The following is an 18,929-nucleotide window of genomic DNA, read 5'->3' on the forward strand; positions in this document are numbered from 1 at the left end:
TTTCTACTTCTCCAAGCATGACATGAAAGCAACATTCCTGTATTCTTTTACATTCGAAATCAGCTATATTTCAAAGCTCTGATGTCAACAGGACAACTTTATATCATCTCCAGTTAAACATATCTGCTCAACAGATGTGAAACAGATCTTTTGTTTCACTACTCAGTTTGAAGCCAGCTACATAAGTAATTGAACAAAATGGTATTTTGTGAGTATGCTCAGCTACTTGTCTGTCAAATCTTTAAAAGCTGAAACCTTGTCACTGGTCTTCTGCCTCAGGCTGATGCTGAATGGTTGGCTTTCCTTAGAAACAGATTTAGTGCACACTGGTAGTGCATGCTGACATGGGAAATACAGGAATGGACACCAAAGAGAGGGCTTTATATTTGCATTTCATCCTTGTGGTCATCTTGGTAGCTTTCCATAGAGATTCCCCTGCTACTCTTAGGACAGACCCAGCATGGATAGTCAAGAGTGGGGAAGAAGCAGCAATTAATCTGTCAACCAGCCCTATGGATGGAAAGGTTAGATTTTGCACCCTTTTTGATAGGTGAGTCCATAAGTAAGGGAACCTCAACTTCATACCCTGAAGTGCCTTAGCAGCAGCGATATACAAGGGTTCAGGAATTGGGCTAAGAATCACACTAAAAGGACTTGAATTTCCAGGACCTGCTTCTCTTTGTGCTTTTTAGTTATATTTTGCTTAGCTTTGTATTTTCAAAAATCAAGGGGAGAAATCAAGAGAATAGCAGGAGGACAGTGATGAAGAAATGGTAAAGGAGAGACCAGGCTAGAGAAAGGAGAGGAACACAGAGTTTCCAGTTGTTAAGCCAAGACAAAATTCTTTCAGATTTCACTAAACTTTATTACTTTGATGACTTAAAATTCACCTCTTGAAAAATACTAGGAGGGCCTTTTCAAGAGAGAGGGAAAATACAGTCTCAGCTCCATTGCCCCTGCAATCACTAAACCACAAGCCCTGCTGTCTGTTGTACCACCTCTCTAGCTGCATGGAACTATCTCAGTATGGGCACACATTTTAGTCAACAAAGCAGCTGAAAACAGTTCCTGGGCCCCCGTCTCTCCACTAAGAATCAGCCACTGCAGAAAGGTAAGCACCAGCCATAACCCCACAGCACCTCCTAGGAGTAAAGCCCATGACAACAATTACCTTAGTATACTTTTCACAAAACCCCAAATTCTATATTTTAACCCAGAACTTGAAAAAAAGCTGGTAAATTTAATGTTTCAAAGATGCAACACTTTGCATCCTCCAGGTTTAACTGTACATCACTAGTATCAATATGAACTTCTACTGTATGAGGGGTTTTAGCATACATACCAACATTGGGATGCTAGGAAGAGAGACAGCAATATGCTCATCTCAAGCATTAACCATTGTTTAATCAAGTTAAATCTTAATGCCTTAACTTGCATGCCTCTGCAAGATCTGTCCAGATGTTCTGCATGCCAAGCTGTTCCACCACCTCTTCCTTCCCTCTGGTATTTGCAAAGTATCAGGGAATAAAAGTTATGATAGCCCAGCGCCTCTCTGCTGCAAAAACCATTTATATAAGGCTTACTATATCTATGCCTCAGGCGTTAGAACTCCACTGAAATAAAACAGATACAGTAACAAAGGTAGAACTGGCAGTCATATTCATGATGTGCTTTTTTAGTCAACTGTATAAATATTTACTTAGTACAATCCTTCTGAAGATACTTAGAAAGTAGCTCAAGTTCGAATCCCTGTTTCATTATGATGCTAAAAGGATATTCCCCACACACCACATATCCAAACAGAAAGTATAGGTAAATATTAAACTTGTCCAGAGCACTGGGAAACAATCAGGAACACACCATATACATAAGCAATGGTGCAGAAGTGCCAGGCATTTAACTACTATTCTCTCAAGTTGAAGGATTTATTCCCTCGTGGAGCGTCTCTTTCATGAGCATCATTCCATACCACAAACTGATCAACACTGCCAAGTCTCACAGCACATACACAAAACAACCTCTTTTTCTTTGTGTAAAGCTAAGGAGGGAATTAAAGATCTCTTCTCTCTACCCTGTATCCCTAGGATACTTAAACTGGTGTCTCTTGGGTTTCCAGGCAATTTGGCTACTTTTACACAGTTTTGGAGGGGAAGTTCCTTAAGGCTGCTAGTAAAGGAAACTCACCAGGGAGAACCAATTTGAGCTCTTCCCATTGCTGCAGGATGACAGGATTATTTCTGTCACTTCATCTCCCTTAAAGCCTAAAACCTGCTCCCAACTTCTATGCAGCACAAGCACAGAGAGGTAACTGAGGTGCAGGGTTGCATCTTGTAAGACATTTTTCAGTGCTCAGGTGTTGGGTGGAACTGACTCCTCCTCAGTCATGGACATGAGGAGACACAAAAGCTCATTTGGCTCAGGGCGGTATGCAGGAAGTACTGAACATGGCCTAAGACAGTGGAGAGAACCTCTAACCTCATATTCTCAGAGCAGACTTGGAATTTATGTATCATGTAGAGATACCTGGCGAATAAAATTCCACCCTAGGGTCAAATAATTGAGCTACTTCAGGATGGAGGTCCCAGAGAACTTCACTTGTATTCAACTCCTTGCACAGCTGCTTATATGAGAAGGCAAAGTTTTGCCATACAACATTTGATGCAGAACTTAATTTATCAGACTATGGAAAAAGAAACAAAGACACATGGTGCTATAGTAAGCTAGAAGCAGGACTTCCAGAACTAATTTTCAAATAGAGAAAAGAATCCTAGCTGAAAATTATGAAGCTATTAAGCATTTTCTGAAAAGTTCAGGCAAAACCCCAGCAACAGCCAGCCATGCTCAGTAAGAAATACACTAGAAGAGTTCTTTTTTAAAGCTATTTATATTTATATTTATATTTTCTTTGCACAAATACTGTTATCATCTCCAACAGCATGTTAAAACCTTTACTAAAAACATGATGTATAGGATAACTCTCTTGCAGTAGACTAATGAGTGTTGAAATTTTAATAGATAACAGCTAATTCAGAAATAGCACAGGAAAAGTGGAACAAGTTAGTGGACAATATCTGTTCTCTAACATCATACACAGAAGATGATCAAACCCTGATGGAGTCAGGAATACTGACCACTCTGGTCATTATATGACTTACTGAATAGCAAAATATTACTCACCCACTATCTCCTCTAATTGATATAATTACCTGCCTAATTATAAATGTTGCAGTTTTCTGTTAACCTCCTTCATGGCTGCTCAACTGTACAAAGAAATAGAAAATCTGATCTATATGCACATATATTAATAAAACTGATGAACATTGTGGAAACTGCTGTACCAAGTGATCACTTGATACTCAACTGATCAAACCACTGACTTCAAGCTCTTTAAGTATTTCTACCTAGACAACAGCACATTATAAAAACCCCTTCCTGATACATCCTAAATTCAAGATGATATTCTGCAGCATGAGAACTACACTCCTATCTTAAGCACACTGAAATGGAGTGGTAGTTAGAGTATTCAGCCCTCTTTAGAAACCAGTTTCAGTACTTGACATCTACCATCAAATTATTTTCAATAATACAGTTATGTTATAATTATTAAATCAAATAACCTGATTCATTTTGCAAATGAATGTCATTTGCAAAATTATGTCATCTCTTTCCAAAAAACAAAGCAAACTAATTTCAGTTCCAGCTAATCTGTGGTCTTTGTAACTTGGAAGCAACAGCTATAGTTTTGAATAGTTTATTATTTGCCTATTAAATGCTATTAAATGAACTTTTGATTCACGTTTAGCCCCCAAATTCCAGTTTTTATAAATATAAGCACGAATTGAAATATTTTCATTAATACAAAGATGCTTTCAATAAGTGTTTGCACAGAAGGAATGAACTTTGTCTCTGATATCTCACACCCAAAGCTTCACAGTACTGAAAACCTTTGGTCTTCCTTTACAAACATCAAAAGATTCAAGTGAACTGATTCGAGGAAGGAAACTGAATTTTAAATTGCTAAACATGGGGAAAAAAATGGCAGTCCCCCTTGCTCAATTCATTTGGGTGAGCTGTTCTAGTTATAAGAGATGATTTAAGGAATAAGCACCAGTGAGACCCATCCATTTAGTTACTCTTACCTCAATAATATACAAAACCACATTTTTGTAGAAGCAGTACAATATGCATTTGGTAACTCGATTGTAACTCCAAGCACCATGGACCAACAGTAGCTTCTCCAAGTAGGAAAACTGAAAGATAGAAAAGAAGTATTTACATATATGAAGAACTGCTAAAAAAATTGGTTGAAAGTAAATACCTGTCCTCAAGAAAAAAAAAAAATCCTCAAATCAACTCTGAAAGCTGAAGTGCAATATTTCAACAACTTAACATATACACAAAATAAATGTGTAATATACACAAAAAAAACCTCTTAAAATACTTCAAGCTAAAATCTTTTTTGTAGCAAAACTTCTGAAGGTTCTAAAAAGTGGTTTTAAGTGGCAAAACATCTTCAATTGATATTACCATCCTGATGGTAAAATCAATGTTTGAGGGCTTACAAGGTTCAGAATCTCCTTTCTCTGTGTAAAATGAACAACCTAATAATCAAAACTGTCTTGAGCTGAAATAAAATACACAAGAGGGGAACAAAAGTGGAAAATAGATGCATTTATAGAGAATAGATACTTAAAATAACATTTCCTGCCCACAAAATGCACGTGATTGTGTGTTATATAAAATTTTGTATAAAGCAAGGTGCATTTGCCAAAAAGGGCAAGTAAATGTATCTTCTATAATCATGTACCTTTAATGCTAGTTTGAACCCCTGATGGACCTCAAATTCAGAACTTTTGAAAATGGATTATTATGGAGCCAGTGTTGTAATCCAGACTGGGAAATGCATAATTTTCTAGTCTTGGCTGTGTTAGTGAACCTTTTTATGACCTGCAGCATTCCTCTTTTGCCCAGTAACCCACAGCTCAAAGTGATGACTGTGTTTACTGTTTAGCATGTATGTACCTGAAGGTAATTTTTAAGGTAATTATTTGCTTTGTTTAATTTTCCACAAAGTGACTTGACAGGAAAACCCTGACTTCCTATATTTAGATTCTAAATAATTTATTTTAACCAAAACTCATCTGAAATTGAAAGCTACAGTAATGAGTAAGGGCTGTTGTGAGGCAGCTCTGCTCCCATGCTTTCCAGCAATGAAATCACTGAACCACAAATCCTGTAAGGACAGCCTCTCTCCCATGCATCAGCAACTCAGATTTGTTAGCATATGCCAGCAGAGAAGGAGAGAAAACAAAAGTGAACCAGGCTTCACTGTTCTCTGCTTAACTTGAGCTAGAGCTATAACTGGGACACTCCCAAGGGAGTAGCTGACCTGTTCGACCCCTAAATGCCTCAAGTTAATTTGCAGGAGAGCTACAACTTTCCTCATCAAAATCACTAACAAAACACCACCAAAGTGATGGGAAACTTGCCATGATGTCCTTACAAGCCATCCCAAAGCTCCTGTGGAGAATAGTCAGAAACTGCCTGAGAACCTCTCTCTGCTGAATCTAACAAGTGAGCATCTTGGATGTGGTCTTCTTCAAAGCTCAAGGCAACAAAAAAAATCCTACCATTAATTGCTCTTGTCTGTGCTCTCATGAAAATGAGTGCACTACAGAGCACAGCAAGGAAGATACTCAGAGTCTAAAGAACACACAGAGCCTGCTCACACCAGTGAAGAGTCCCATTAAGACATGGCAAATATTTAAATCGGCTTTGATGCTGATATAATGCAAATACACAGCTACTGGCACAGAGCAGTACTGACAGGGGCTCTACCAAGACACTGTCCTTGTTTGGCTGCTCCTGTACTTACAGCATTTTAAATCAGCAGGAAACATTATGACCATCTGGCCAGCCTACCTTTGAAACAGTGTGTGAGTTTTTACAGTCGTCTCTGTATCAACCCTAGCATAACTTCTTTTACACAGAGATTCTCTTCTAGAATCTATCTTGACTAAAGGATGAGGTGATAGCATGTTGGGAGTTTTAAGACAGTGAAAAGGCATTCGCAGAACAAGCCAATTTTTCCAAAGAAGAAAACTGAAAGAAGAACATTTGTTGAAGAAAGAAGCTTCCTTAATTAAGAAAAGGAAACAGTCCCTAGACACCAGATGTTTTCTAGATTAAGATAATAAAGCTATTTACTGAGAAAAAAAAAGTTATTGAAGTCTACTACTGTCTCTCTAACTAGTTAGGTCATTTGATTTGGGAATTCTCCAAATAGAGGTCACTGGTGCAATATCTTTTCAAGGGAAAAGGATGATTCAAACAGATGCTCCTTGCACCTGTGGAAGCTATTTCAAGTGGAGTCAGACACAAGTTGGCTTTTTATTTTTGTTTGGTTTATGTTTTGATTCTCCCTGGAATCCCAAATGAGCCTATATAGAGACCCTCTCTTCTTTAAGTGCCTACTTCTGGCAGCACTGCATTTGAAATAGCATTTGAACATGAGATGCTACATTACAGTGGTCGTCTTAAATTACTCAATAAGAACATACTCTGCCTGCAAGGCATGCACATACAGCAATGTTTTAGTGGGAGTTATATGTCTTCACTGAAAGAAATACACTCCACGGAGATCAAGTTTTTCTTTTGAACACTAATTTACTTTTTTTTTAAGCACATACTACCACATAGTATTAGTCTCCTCTACTAGAAGGATTTTTTTTAATATGTTTTCTAATTTAATCAGTACAAATTCTTCTACACAATCACAAAAAAACCAGTTCCACGGTGTTTCACTAATTTTTGAATGCTGCAATTCGTGCTGGTGTCACCAGCTTTTATTTCATATTGATTGAAAAAGATTCATCGTTATTGTCAGTAACTTGCTGACTGGAATTTAAACAAAGAACAGCTTCCATGTTCTAACACTAAACTGAAATACAGGGTTTTTTTAATGCAAAAGCAACACATGAATGTGGAATTACTCTTCCAGATTTAACACTGCTGCGACACAAAAGAAGTAACATATGTAGGGCCTTCTACAGACAAAACTCTTGCTGTTTATGCTTAATTACCAAACAGAAGTATTAAATCATCTGAGGAAGTCCAGGTAAGGAGTATTCCATTAAGTTATACAGCAGAAGCTATATATAAATCCACTGAAATCAAAAATGTAAAACTCATTACGAGATACCAGAGACAATGGCTATGGCAATTCCTATACTGGTATATATTTGGAATATGCTACTGTTTATGACAGAAAAACTTGGTAAAACTCTCTAAAATTCTCAAGATAGATTTTGTGAAAGGTCTCAGTTATTCAAACCTGAAACTTCAGGTTCTTCATCAGAGGTCAGAACAGAGCAGCAATACAAGACTGCCACTTTGCTTCTTGAAAGGGTTACCACAATAAACAGTTATCTGTGCATACAGCAGCATTATCCCTGCCTTTTCAAAACCTCACCTTCTACTGGGAGCTATCAAAGGATGGTAATATTTCACATCACTTGGTAGAACAAATCTGACTACACCCTGCCAGAAGGGAACATCAGCTGAAGCTCCGGCCACTGAGGAGACAAAGGATTGTCTCTGCTTCCTGTCAGCTCGATCTGGTTTTGCCCTGGATCAATCTCAAACACATAGAGCATCTCAATGTAAACAGTATTCAGAGGATATTCAGCAACTGAAGCACCTTCTTCCTTTCTGATTTTTCTTTCAAAATCTTGGTTCTAAATTGTGGTTTCTTCAGCAAAACAAACAAACAAAAAAAGCTTTTAAATCCTCTTTTTAGCTGCAGTAATCAGTTCTGAATCTGATGAACTAGTTTAGGAGCACTCACACAAATAATGTTCAAAATAACACATGTGAAATGGAAAATGCTGGCTAGCTCTCTAGAACTGTGATCAATTCTTGGGTGCAACACAGGGGGCGGGGGGAAATAAAGATAGAGGAGACACCTCAAATTAGTTTGCCAAACAGCCAAATTCTCACATACCTGGTCATAGTACCGACTTATAGTAAGAGAAGAGTTTGCACCAAGACAGATCAGTTACTTAAAAGCACATTAACACATGCATCACAGAAATTGCTGCCCCCTGATTACTGAAGAACCAAGATATTGTACAGTTGTCAGGAGGAAACTAAAACTTTGAAGAGAGCTGGGGCTTTGCCCTGAAGAACAATCATAACAAACACCCAAAATATTTCCAAAATATGTTCTAGACAGCTGCCTGGAAAAGGAAACAAACAGAGACGCTTCTAGCTTAGAAGAAGCCCATTGAGCACTACATGGCTGCACAGTGCATTTCTCAAAGATGATATGGCAGTTGTTCATTCTTGCATCTGACCTGTGCAATGGCATAATCCGAGCAATTGGTTGCCTGCATGCCCTCATTGCCACTGATCCCCACTCCAACGTGAGCTGTCTGGATCATTCCTACATCATTGGCACCATCCCCAATGGCAAGTGTTATGGCATTGACGTGTTTCTTGACCATGTCTACTATTTCGGACTTCTGTAGAGGAGACACTCTGAAAAGGAGAGAAAAAGGTGTCAGTTTCTCACATGCTGAGCTATGTGCCTTTCCCAAAAGGACAGCTGTAACCTACATTTAGAAGTAATCAAAAGCAGTTGCTGGGAAGTTCCTTTATTCAACAACTAAGTTTCAGAACCCATGCCAAACTATTTCAGAAGAAAAGAGTAGCTTTAAAAATAGTTTCACATTTACCTACTTGCTGATAGTTAATGCAAAAGAGACCAAATCTATATGAAAGGTTTCAAAGCCTTGTTTTCCTTACCCAGCCCCTCCTAACTGGCATAACACTGGTGATATTATACTGGGAACATTGAAGTGAGTTTCCTCTTCAACTATGACAGTTTAGAGATTAAGAGTGCAGGCTTCCCTGCCTCCTGTCATCACCATCCAGAAGGAGAAAGACCACAAATACATTCAGAGACATTTCCAATGGTTTGCAAAAGATACTGCAGGCTTACTTTATTATTTAACCCTTTCTGTTTAACATCTTTATCAATGATCTCAATGAGAGGATTGAGTATACCCTAAGTCAGTTTGCAGATGACACCAAGTTGGGTGAGACTATTGATCAGCTGGAGGGCAGGAAGGCCCTGCAGAGGGATCTGGACAGGCTGGATTGATGGACCAAGGGCAGTTGTATGAGGTTCAGCAAGGTCAAGTGCGAGATCCTGCACTGAGGTTACAAAAACCCCAGGCAGCACTACTGGCAGAGAAACTGTCTGGCAGAAAAGGACCTGGGGGTGCTGGTCAACAGAGCTGAACATGATCCAGTGTGTGCCCAGTTAGCCAAGAAGGTCAATGGCATCCTGGCCTGGATCAGCAATGGTGTGGCCAGCAGGAGCAGGACAGTGACCTTGCCCCTGTACTTGGTACTCATGAGGCCACACCTTGAGTTCAGTTTTGGGTCCCTCAATTCAGGAAAAAAACAACTGAGGTGCTGGAGCATGTCCAGGGAAGGGAAACAGAGCTGGGGAAGGGTCTGGAGCACAACTCTTATGAGGAGCAGCTGGGGGAGCTCTGATTGCTCAGCCTGGAGAAAAAGGCTAATAATACCTAAAGGCTAATAAAAATACCTAATCACCCTCTACAACCACCACAAAGGAGATGGTACTGAAGGGGGGATGTCTCGCCCCAGATAAAAGACGGTAAGCACAAGAGGAAATGGCTTCAAGTTGTGCCAAGGGAGGTTTAGATTGGATATGAGGAAAAAACTAAGGGAAAGGGTTGGCCAATATTGAAACATGCTGCCCAGGGAAGTGGTGGAGTCACAATCCCCAGAGGTATTTAAAAGTCGTGTAGATGCAGCACTGAAGTTTAGTGGTGGACTTGTCAGTTAGAATTATCTTGAAGGACTTTCCCAACCTTAATGATTCTCTTCCCTCCTCCAGCTGACCTCCCCATGTGCCAGGCCATCTTTCCAATCTCAGACTATGCAGGTCAGATCAGAAAGCACAAGGCCACTTCCTGATCTCACATATGTCTTGTGTATGCAACTCTGACCTCAGCAATGATGTCACTCAATTCCAACTCCAAAACAAAAGACTGACTCCATTATATCTGAATATCCTTATCAGATTTATTGGCAGTTACTTTAACTTGATTCTTCTCTCATTTGATATCAGTTTGAAGTCAATAAAAATTCATGGAATTCAGAGGTGAACTAGTCTAAATCAGGCAAGAGTGGAAAAATACTCAGGACTATGTTTCTAAATTGGATAAGACATCCAAAATGCCCTTTTGTCATGGAAAAGGTAGATCAGGTTACCAAATCATATGAGGTATTTTGGAAATACCTACATGTAGATTAAATATTTCCATTCTAACCCCATCTGTACAAACAACCCTAATTCCTTTCCCATCACTTTTAGTTAAAGTTCCAAATTATTTTGTATTTCCTTAAAAAAAGCTTTAGACAAAACTTTTCCACATCTCAAGTCAGCCACATACCACTCAAAAAAAAAAAAAAAAAGTAACTGATAGCTAAAAGCTTCCACCTTCACTAGAGGAGAATAGAGAGCTTGGGGAATAGGGGAGACAGAGGTTCTTTGCATGACTTTTTTTCAGAGTTTACATCCTGTGAGAGCAACATAAATAGTCATTTAATACACCCATCTGGATCACTGCTGATGAAAAAAAAACAAAACCAAGAGTTATCTTGTTCTGCATTATGCTTTATGGCCTTGGTTTTGTTTAGTAAATTCCTAAATAGGTGTTTTATTAGTAAATCACTCTTAAAATAACTTGAATAATTTGGAGGAAAAGAAACTTGCTAAGCTCAAACTTCACATGTGAACTAAATCACCTGAGAAGTCTAACAGTGGTTCTATTCCTAAAAGCCAAATACAGGAAAAAGTTGACTAAACCAGATAATTTACTTAATACTATTGGATAGATGTATTAAGTACTCCACTACCTGGCAGTGAAAAGACCACTTGGCACTGTAGAGGCCCAGATAAATTACCAACACAAAACCTCAACACACCAACCTATGGAGCACAAAAGCTGTTGGTTTTTAATTATAAATCAGCTCTGAGTATCATCTACAGCAAATTTTAACTTTTCTCTCATACACGCCCATACACGCTCCTCCCTCTCTCCCAGTGCTCATGTAATAAAATACTAAAGCATGGAGCAAGGAGTCAAAGGGACTTCAAGGGACTTTCCACTAAAATAGAAACTCCAGAGTGACTTGGGGCCAGCTGTGGAGCGTTTGGATTGATAAGTGCACAGACCCTCATTACCAGCCCCAGGGGCACCTCCAGTACACAGGACCATATACTTTTGGCAGTCCTCTCATACAATTATTTCTTCACAGCAAAGTAATGCACATATCTGCTAACAGCCTTCCCAGATATACACTTGTCTTGGAATTTCAACTTATGTTCAATTACATTTCAGTTACATAGCAATAGAAAAATCTAAGAAGTGTCCTGTTTTCAAATATGCTTAAAAGAGCAGGGGAAGGTAAAAAGACAAAATGTGAACAGCATCTCTGACTCTGTAGTTTAAACTAGGAGCTTGTCTACAGACACTTCAGACATGACCAGAATGTGGCAGAGATGCTCAAGCTTATTCTAGTGCAGTTTAGCTGGGACATGTCAAGCAAGCTAATGCAGCCAGTGTTCACTCCTGTGCCTACAGTGTAGGTGTGGTTTCAGATTTTAAGTCAACTTTGCCATTAGTGACCAAATGAAGATAATTATATCCACAGTTATGTAGCACCCGGTTAATGTTTAACATCCCTATATGCTTAGTAAGGCTAAACAAACTACCAGAAATGCTACATGTGCATTTTAAACACCATAAATATTTATGGACTTGGTTTAAGAAGATGAAATCTAAGACAAGATTTCAGCACAAAGTGTTACTTGATTTAGCTGTTTCTCCCAAACAGCAGCTCTGTACTTGATTGTAGTTGCTTCTCCTAAACAGCAGCTCTCTACCAAGCATCCTCTTTGACACTTGAGCAGCAAGTACAGCCTGCAACTCCAGAGAACACATTTTGTTGCACACAGTACATTAGCTACAAAAGCTGCAAATTGAGATGATTACTGACTTCCTGAGGGGTTTTACACCTCTCCTTCCCCAAGTCACTGACTCAGCCTCCAAACCTCTTTTGCTCCTTGTAATCTGTTTGATACCAACACACTGCATTAGGTGACATTAATCCCCTTAGCCAGATGATCAGAGCTGTGGTACAATTCTGCACATTTGATAAGCTGCCTACAGGAAGAACTGAAGATTATAGCATAGGATACTATTAAACTGCAGCTCCCCCAGGTGTAGCCAAGTTCACAAAGATTAGGGATAAATGCATAAGTTCAAAGGAAAAAGCACAAGGAAAGAAGTTTTTTCTTTGAAAAAAAAATCTACAGTGACAGAATTGGTACATATCATTTGATGGAAGATCCCTGGCTCTCACTGCAGAGCTCACTGCAACAGTATCAGAATGTAAGCCTTGCCTGGGTATACAGCCAAATAAGAATTAAGATATGAATAAAGCATCAGTTGCATCAAAATCTTCTGCTTACTCTTGTAAGAGTAAGCATTGTAATTCGTTCCTTGGTCAGACAGCAGTGGTTCTTATAAAGGTTCTTTGAGTGCCACTCAAGAGTTCACTAAAACATTTTCATTTATAAGAAGTTATTTTTATTGCCTCTGCTCAAAAATGTCTTTGACAACAGATTGATTCACTCCTTTACACATACTTGAGAAAAAAAAGTACCACAACTATAGTGATGGCTACAATCTGATAAGATCAAGTCTTCAGATTCTTGCTCAAACTCTTTCCCTGACAATCTGAATTTAGCCTACACAGACTACAAGAGAGCCTGAGGTCAAGACTTCACATTTATAAAGTGCCTATCATTCAGCATCTGGCTGTGCAATACAAAGTATCCATGGATGATGGCAGGGACATATGAAGTTAAGTGTCAGTTAAGTGTTCCGTGCCCATCTCTGGGACTTCCTTCTGGTAGCCTTGCTCTCGAGACAGCAAAAGCTAATACGGAAAACAGAAAGCTCTTGTCAGTCTCAAATCTGCTTAGTCTTTATCACCACCTTTAACAGATTAAGACAGAAAGGGATTTTCATCCTGAAGAAGATGACTGATGCCTTCATATCATGTTGCTTTCTCTGTAATGGGTAGAAGCAAGAGAGGGCACAAATTATTACAGACCTAATTATCCATAGGTTACTTAAATTCATAAGGAAACAGTGAAAGGAGGCAGGGCAGGGGGTGAGTATTTTTCAGTTAACACATACTGTATTGTTATATTAGTGAATACTTTAAGGTCCCTCTTGAACTTTGAGGGCACAGCACAGAGCAGTAACACAGATGGTTTCCAACAAGGATGTCAGTGGCTTCCCATTGACTTCTGCAGATCAGGTCCCAGTGGCCTTAAATTCTTAGTTTGCATTTGCATCTTTAGCCTGAATATACTTTTAGAAGAAAAATTCTTACCTGATTATATTTTGTCTGTTCAGAAAAGTTCTACTTGTACAATCTTGTCTTAGGTGCAAGGAGCAGGGAGATGGACTTACAAGCCCCTTCAAACTTGAGATGTTCTACAATTCCACTCAACATTTCAAACTGGGAGGTTTGTTCAGGCTTACTTTCTTTTTTTAAGAGAATCTAAGCAAGATGAAAGACCTTTCAGTTCAAATTTTTTCATCAGGAATACTTTATGGGACAACCAGAGCAATTAAATTGTGTCATAATTTAGTGAAAAGATTCACCAAAAAAACCCACAAAAAACCAACCAACACTAAACCCCTAACAACTACAAAAAAGCTCCAAACCAGCAGTGAAGTGGTGATATTTTAAAATCAGTATCAACCATTTTATTTAGAAACTCATTTTGGTATCAAAGTTTTTTAAAATCTCAAAAGTAGAAACATGAAACCATCAATTTTAACCAAGCAAAGCAATGCAACAGAACTTAAATTTTTAATGTACTTCAACTGATTTAAAACAACCCATTCCTTTACTGCACACTTTGTGCAATCTGCAAGGCTATCCCTCTTATTCCCAGAGTCCATCTAATATATCAAGATGGATGCAGTCACAAATACGACAGGAAAGACACAATCAGCACAAGCATCCCTGTGTCACACTAGTCAGCTACACTCCATAAGATCTTGTCAGTAGGAAGTGATAAACAGTCTTCTTAATTCTGTCCCTATGCATACCTGCATTTATTGCAGTTACAGATGTATAACAGCAACTGATGGCAACTGTAAATAATAATTCTCACACAAGGCCCTTAAACTACAGCTGCATCACTGCAGATGCTTCAAAGTATAAGCCAGATACAAGCCCAGATGGGAAATAAAAATGCAGTATTTCAGAAAACAATTAGTTTTATTTATTGCATTCGAGTCTAAAGGACCAAATAAAGACAGGGTTCTGCTACAGAGCTAGCAAATGAGACTATCAGTTGTTTGGAAAAAGATACGTCAGCAATAAAAATAAAGAAAGTAAATCCTATTGGAGTCCTTTTATTCGTAAGATATATATAGAGATAAAAAGATTAGGTAATTTTTAAGAGATCAGTTTATATCCAGATCATCTTACAAGCCACAAAGAGAGGCAGTCGCACAAGCTCTTCCATCCCTAAGCAAGGCACAGTTTGATACATATTATCAGCTGTCTCCTGCGTTCTGCCACTTGTGTTGGGTTTTCTGGGAATTTTTTTTGTGGGTCCCTTCCACAAAAACAAGGAGACTAGAGCATTTCTCTTGAAGGTTGCATGCTTCCACACTCCCAATTTGATACAAAATACTCTGAAGACACTCTAACCCATGCTTTTAAATTTTTAATGTTCATTTGTGAAAAGAGGAAGGCAAGGAAGGAAGCTGTTTCAAGTATTACCTTTTTCTGCTTCCATGCCATAACAAGCATAAACACAAAGACATTAATGTCTTTAACATGAAACATGAAATTGATATCCTACTTCCTTGAAATGCCTTGTTAAGGCAACACAAAAGGCCCTTAGGAGTTTACCTTTATTGCAGTGAACATGATTTTACCCTGTTCTATCATAAAATACACTAGTACTTCAAAAAAGCTCAGTGACCTCATCTACAGAAAAGGCAGATGAGAGACAGCCCAGGAAGCTGAGAGCTATGAATAACATTGTCACAAGTGTATGCATTGGTTCCCAGAAAAAAAGCAAGACAGATTAGCACACCACTAAAAGCAATGCTCAGAAAAGAAGAAACATTGCCATCACATTATATTTAACAGTTCTTAATTATGCAGTTGATTTTCTCCTGACACACCAGCCTGCAGATTTCAAGCACGTGTCATCCAAACAAGGGTTAGGCCTAAATTGCAGCCATGATGCCCTGAGATATCTTGGATAATCTTATAATCATACAGTAGCCCACAGAAGAAAAGTGAACAAAAAGCACACATGTTGACTCAAAATGTGCCTTGCATGGAATGCTTTACATTTAGTAATTTCTCTGAACTTCCTTCCCCTGCTGACAACTTTCATAGGACTGGCTCTGGTGCAGTACTTAAATTTTTGGAGACAGCACTGAATGAACTGATGGGATAATTTAATGTTCAGAGAAAGTGCCAAAGGAATTCATCCCATTCATCCAACTACACATAAGTGTCTTCAATGGAGACATCTCTATCTGCACTAATCATGCCACACTCCTTTTACAGTCAGAGAGAAACAGGCACTTCTAGAGTGCAATTCATCTGGCTTTAGACATGAACTTTTAAGGTTGTAGTTCATCTCCTCTCCAAACTGCTGCTTTCTCTCAGCCAAGGTAAAGGGAGCTGAAGGTAAGTGGTTCACATGAAAAAAGTAAAATTTCACAGGATTAAGCCCTTCTTTTACATTACAGCAGGGCTAAATACCTTTAAATTAATCAAGTGCACAGGCTTTTGCTCTCCTGTTTTCAGGTGAGAATGCCTGCTTCTTCCTGACATGGCCATCTGATGCTGAACTGACACACCTTCCCTTCTTCTAAAATCCTCACTTCTTGACTCTGCTCCCAGCTCTTCCTAATACTTTTCTATAGCCCATCCCATTTCAACAGACAACCAGAAGCCTTACCAACCCTCTACTGGTTTCTGTAAGAACAACCTCAGCTTTGTCATCCTTTGTCATTTCATTTGCAGTCTCACTTTTCCATACTTAAGATTTTTCCCAAGCAGACAGTCCTTCAAACTGCTTCACTCATCCAAATTTATCAGACTGGTTAAAGTCTGCTTTTTTAATTTTAAAGAGTTTTACATCCTATTTCACCTATCATCGGGAGTCTCATTTCATCTTACAATAAAAGAAAAAAAAATCTTCCTTTAGTTTTTCAGTCTCACTGGTGTGCCAGTCACACACTTGACTTTCTGAGCAACATATATTACCTCTATATTTCAGGTTATCCAGAGCAGGGTATTTTTGATGCCTAGCAGGGCTCTAAGTCAAAACACATGCACATTTCTACATCCTCACAGGACATGGGGCAGTTTTTCAAATTTAATGGTTACCAAAGCAGTTCCTTCTGCATCACTCTAGATAGATTAGATATGCCTTCTTAATATAAAGCTCTCTTTGTAGTTATAAAGACCCTGAATTATACAGTCTTCTGAACAGGAAGAACACAAATTAATTTAGTATATTTTTACCACAAAAAAAAAAAAAAAAAAAGAGATGTTTTTGCTAATTATATGGTGGGGAGGTTTTTAACACATGTATCACTAGAGAATTTCTCACTTGCATTTCGTATTTCAATAACTCATTTGCCTTCCACAGTTGCCACTGAAATGATCTTCAGAAGACAAGGGTTAGGAAATAATCTCTTTATAAGCTGAATTTGAGGCATTAAGCAGTGTAACATAAACAGAATGTTCCAGAGAACACAGGGTTAAGTTTCAAGTCAGCATCTTCTTCCTCTTTGATATCCCTCCCTGCATGTTTCTGTCTTGATTGCCCTTCCCCCAATCTGCTTTATGGGGCAAAGATTAAATACAGAAAATCTACTTTGGAAAACAAATTATTTGGAAAGTGATGAGTTGGCATAAGCGCAGTGTTGAATGAAAGACTATTTTGCATTTTAAACTATAATGGTCACTAGTGGTAACAGCTATATGTTTTTTAAATTAAACTAATATATCAAATTAATTTTGAGCTTCCCTCAGCCCAAGCTGATTAAGGCACATACATTCATTTCCATGCTAATCAGCCTGAGCAGTTCTCATGCAACACAGAAACCAGTCTTTTTCTAATGACAGAGCAAAAAAATTTCAGTCTGCAAAACATACAGCTTAGTCCTTTTATAACCTTGAGGACATGCACACAGAGCCAGCAGCCATGAATTTCAAATAGCAGAGCTGTTTACAAAATCTTGCAACACATGATGAAATTTAGTGATGATTGACACCATGTCAATTAATAAGCACATCAGCCCATTTAGTGAGTCTCTGTCCTATAGTGAAGCCAAAAGATCAATTGGAAGAGCCAGGGTGAGTACCCACCTCTAGAAACAGAGCAGCAATACTGTGAGAGCATCAGTTACACCTCATACGTGGCCATCTTGGAATCAGAGAATCATTAAAGTTGGAAAAGACATCCAAGCTCATCAAGTCCAACCATTAGCCCAGCACTGCCAAGTCCACCACTAAACCATGTCCCAAAGTGCCACATCTACACATCTTCTAAATACTGCCAGGGATGGTGACTCAACCACTTCCCTGGGCAGCCTGTTCCAATGCCTGACTACAGTTTCAGTGATTTTTATTTTTTTTTTTCTAATGTCCAATCTAAACCTCCCCCATGCAACTTGAGGCCACTTTCTCATGTCCTGTCACTTGCCACCCTTGAGAAGAGACTGAGCTGCATCTCCTGGTAACCTCCTTTCAGGAGCCTGACAGGTGCTGTGCTCCTCCACTCAACTACAGCTCAGAAATATAAAATAAAGCAGCTTTGGACACCATTACTGTTGTAAACTACTGCTGCTTTCAGGATCATATACCTAAGAAACAAACTACAAACACTGACATGGAAGGAAGATGAAGGGATATGTAGCTAGTAGATTTGAGTTTGCTATTCCAGTAGCTCTACAAGCACTGACAGATTTTTTTTCTTCCTTCTGAATTCTAGTAACTCTGCATTATTTATTTTTCTCCCGCTCTATTAAATGTTTCCCAGAATTTAATCTAAAAATGCATATAAATTATCAACTTGCAGCTACATGTTATAGTTCAAAAGCCTAGCATCTCTGAATTACATGCTCCTGGAACAGACAAGGCAGACACAATCTGGAGCAGGGCATCTTACCCAGTAATTGTCATCACAGGGCTGCAATCATGTAGAGGACTCACTATCCAAAGTGAAAGTGCCAGATCCTTGAAAATGTAAGTCTTTCAATTTCAAAACTATCAGTATACCTGAAAAATCAGGGTCACCATGTATCAGAGAGGTAAGGTCCCAAATTTTCCATTACACATTACAACACCACCAAAATGCAAGTTATTTCCCACCCTTCTCTTAAGTTCAGTCTCTATTGAACAAAATCCCTGCAAAGTCCCTAAATAATTAGGTATTTTTTTTAAAAAAAGCTTCTGTTTTAAAAACAGCTTCTGTTTTCCACAATCTCTCCACAGCTAGTAAAGTTGAGCATCAGGGTGTTCCCACAAAGATTACAAAAAAAAAAAAAAAAACCCAAAACCCAAGAAAACCAGAGCACTTTTATATAGGAACGCCATTGACAAATGAAAATCTGACTAGGATTGGCTCACTCTTAGTCAACTATTAAATCTGTGTTCTGTCCAAAGCCAGGTTAGGTATTAACTTACAGCAGAATATTCACAGCATTCTCACTACTCCCAAACTCAAGCTTCAAGAAAGGAACTTGACATTAACCTCTAAC

The 18,929-nt window shown here is 38.7% G+C and overlaps 1 protein-coding gene across 1 annotated transcript in view; it reads right to left on the bottom strand.

Annotated features, from left to right (window-relative positions):
* Nucleotides 1–18,929, bottom strand: part of ATP8A2 (ATPase phospholipid transporting 8A2) — a 275,860-nt gene that overhangs the window by 134,928 nt on the left and 122,003 nt on the right. Inside the window, exons 26-27 of the mRNA XM_053935453.1 lie at nt 8,355–8,538; nt 4,140–4,250 (exon numbers count right to left, since the gene is read on the bottom strand). Coding sequence (XP_053791428.1) covers nt 4,140–4,250; nt 8,355–8,538 — 295 coding nt within the window. The remainder of the gene's footprint in view (nt 1–4,139; nt 4,251–8,354; nt 8,539–18,929) is intronic.

Source organism: Vidua chalybeata, chromosome 2 (genome assembly GCF_026979565.1).
Source record: "Vidua chalybeata isolate OUT-0048 chromosome 2, bVidCha1 merged haplotype, whole genome shotgun sequence".
In the NCBI taxonomy this organism is placed as follows: Eukaryota; Metazoa; Chordata; class Aves; order Passeriformes; family Viduidae; genus Vidua; species Vidua chalybeata.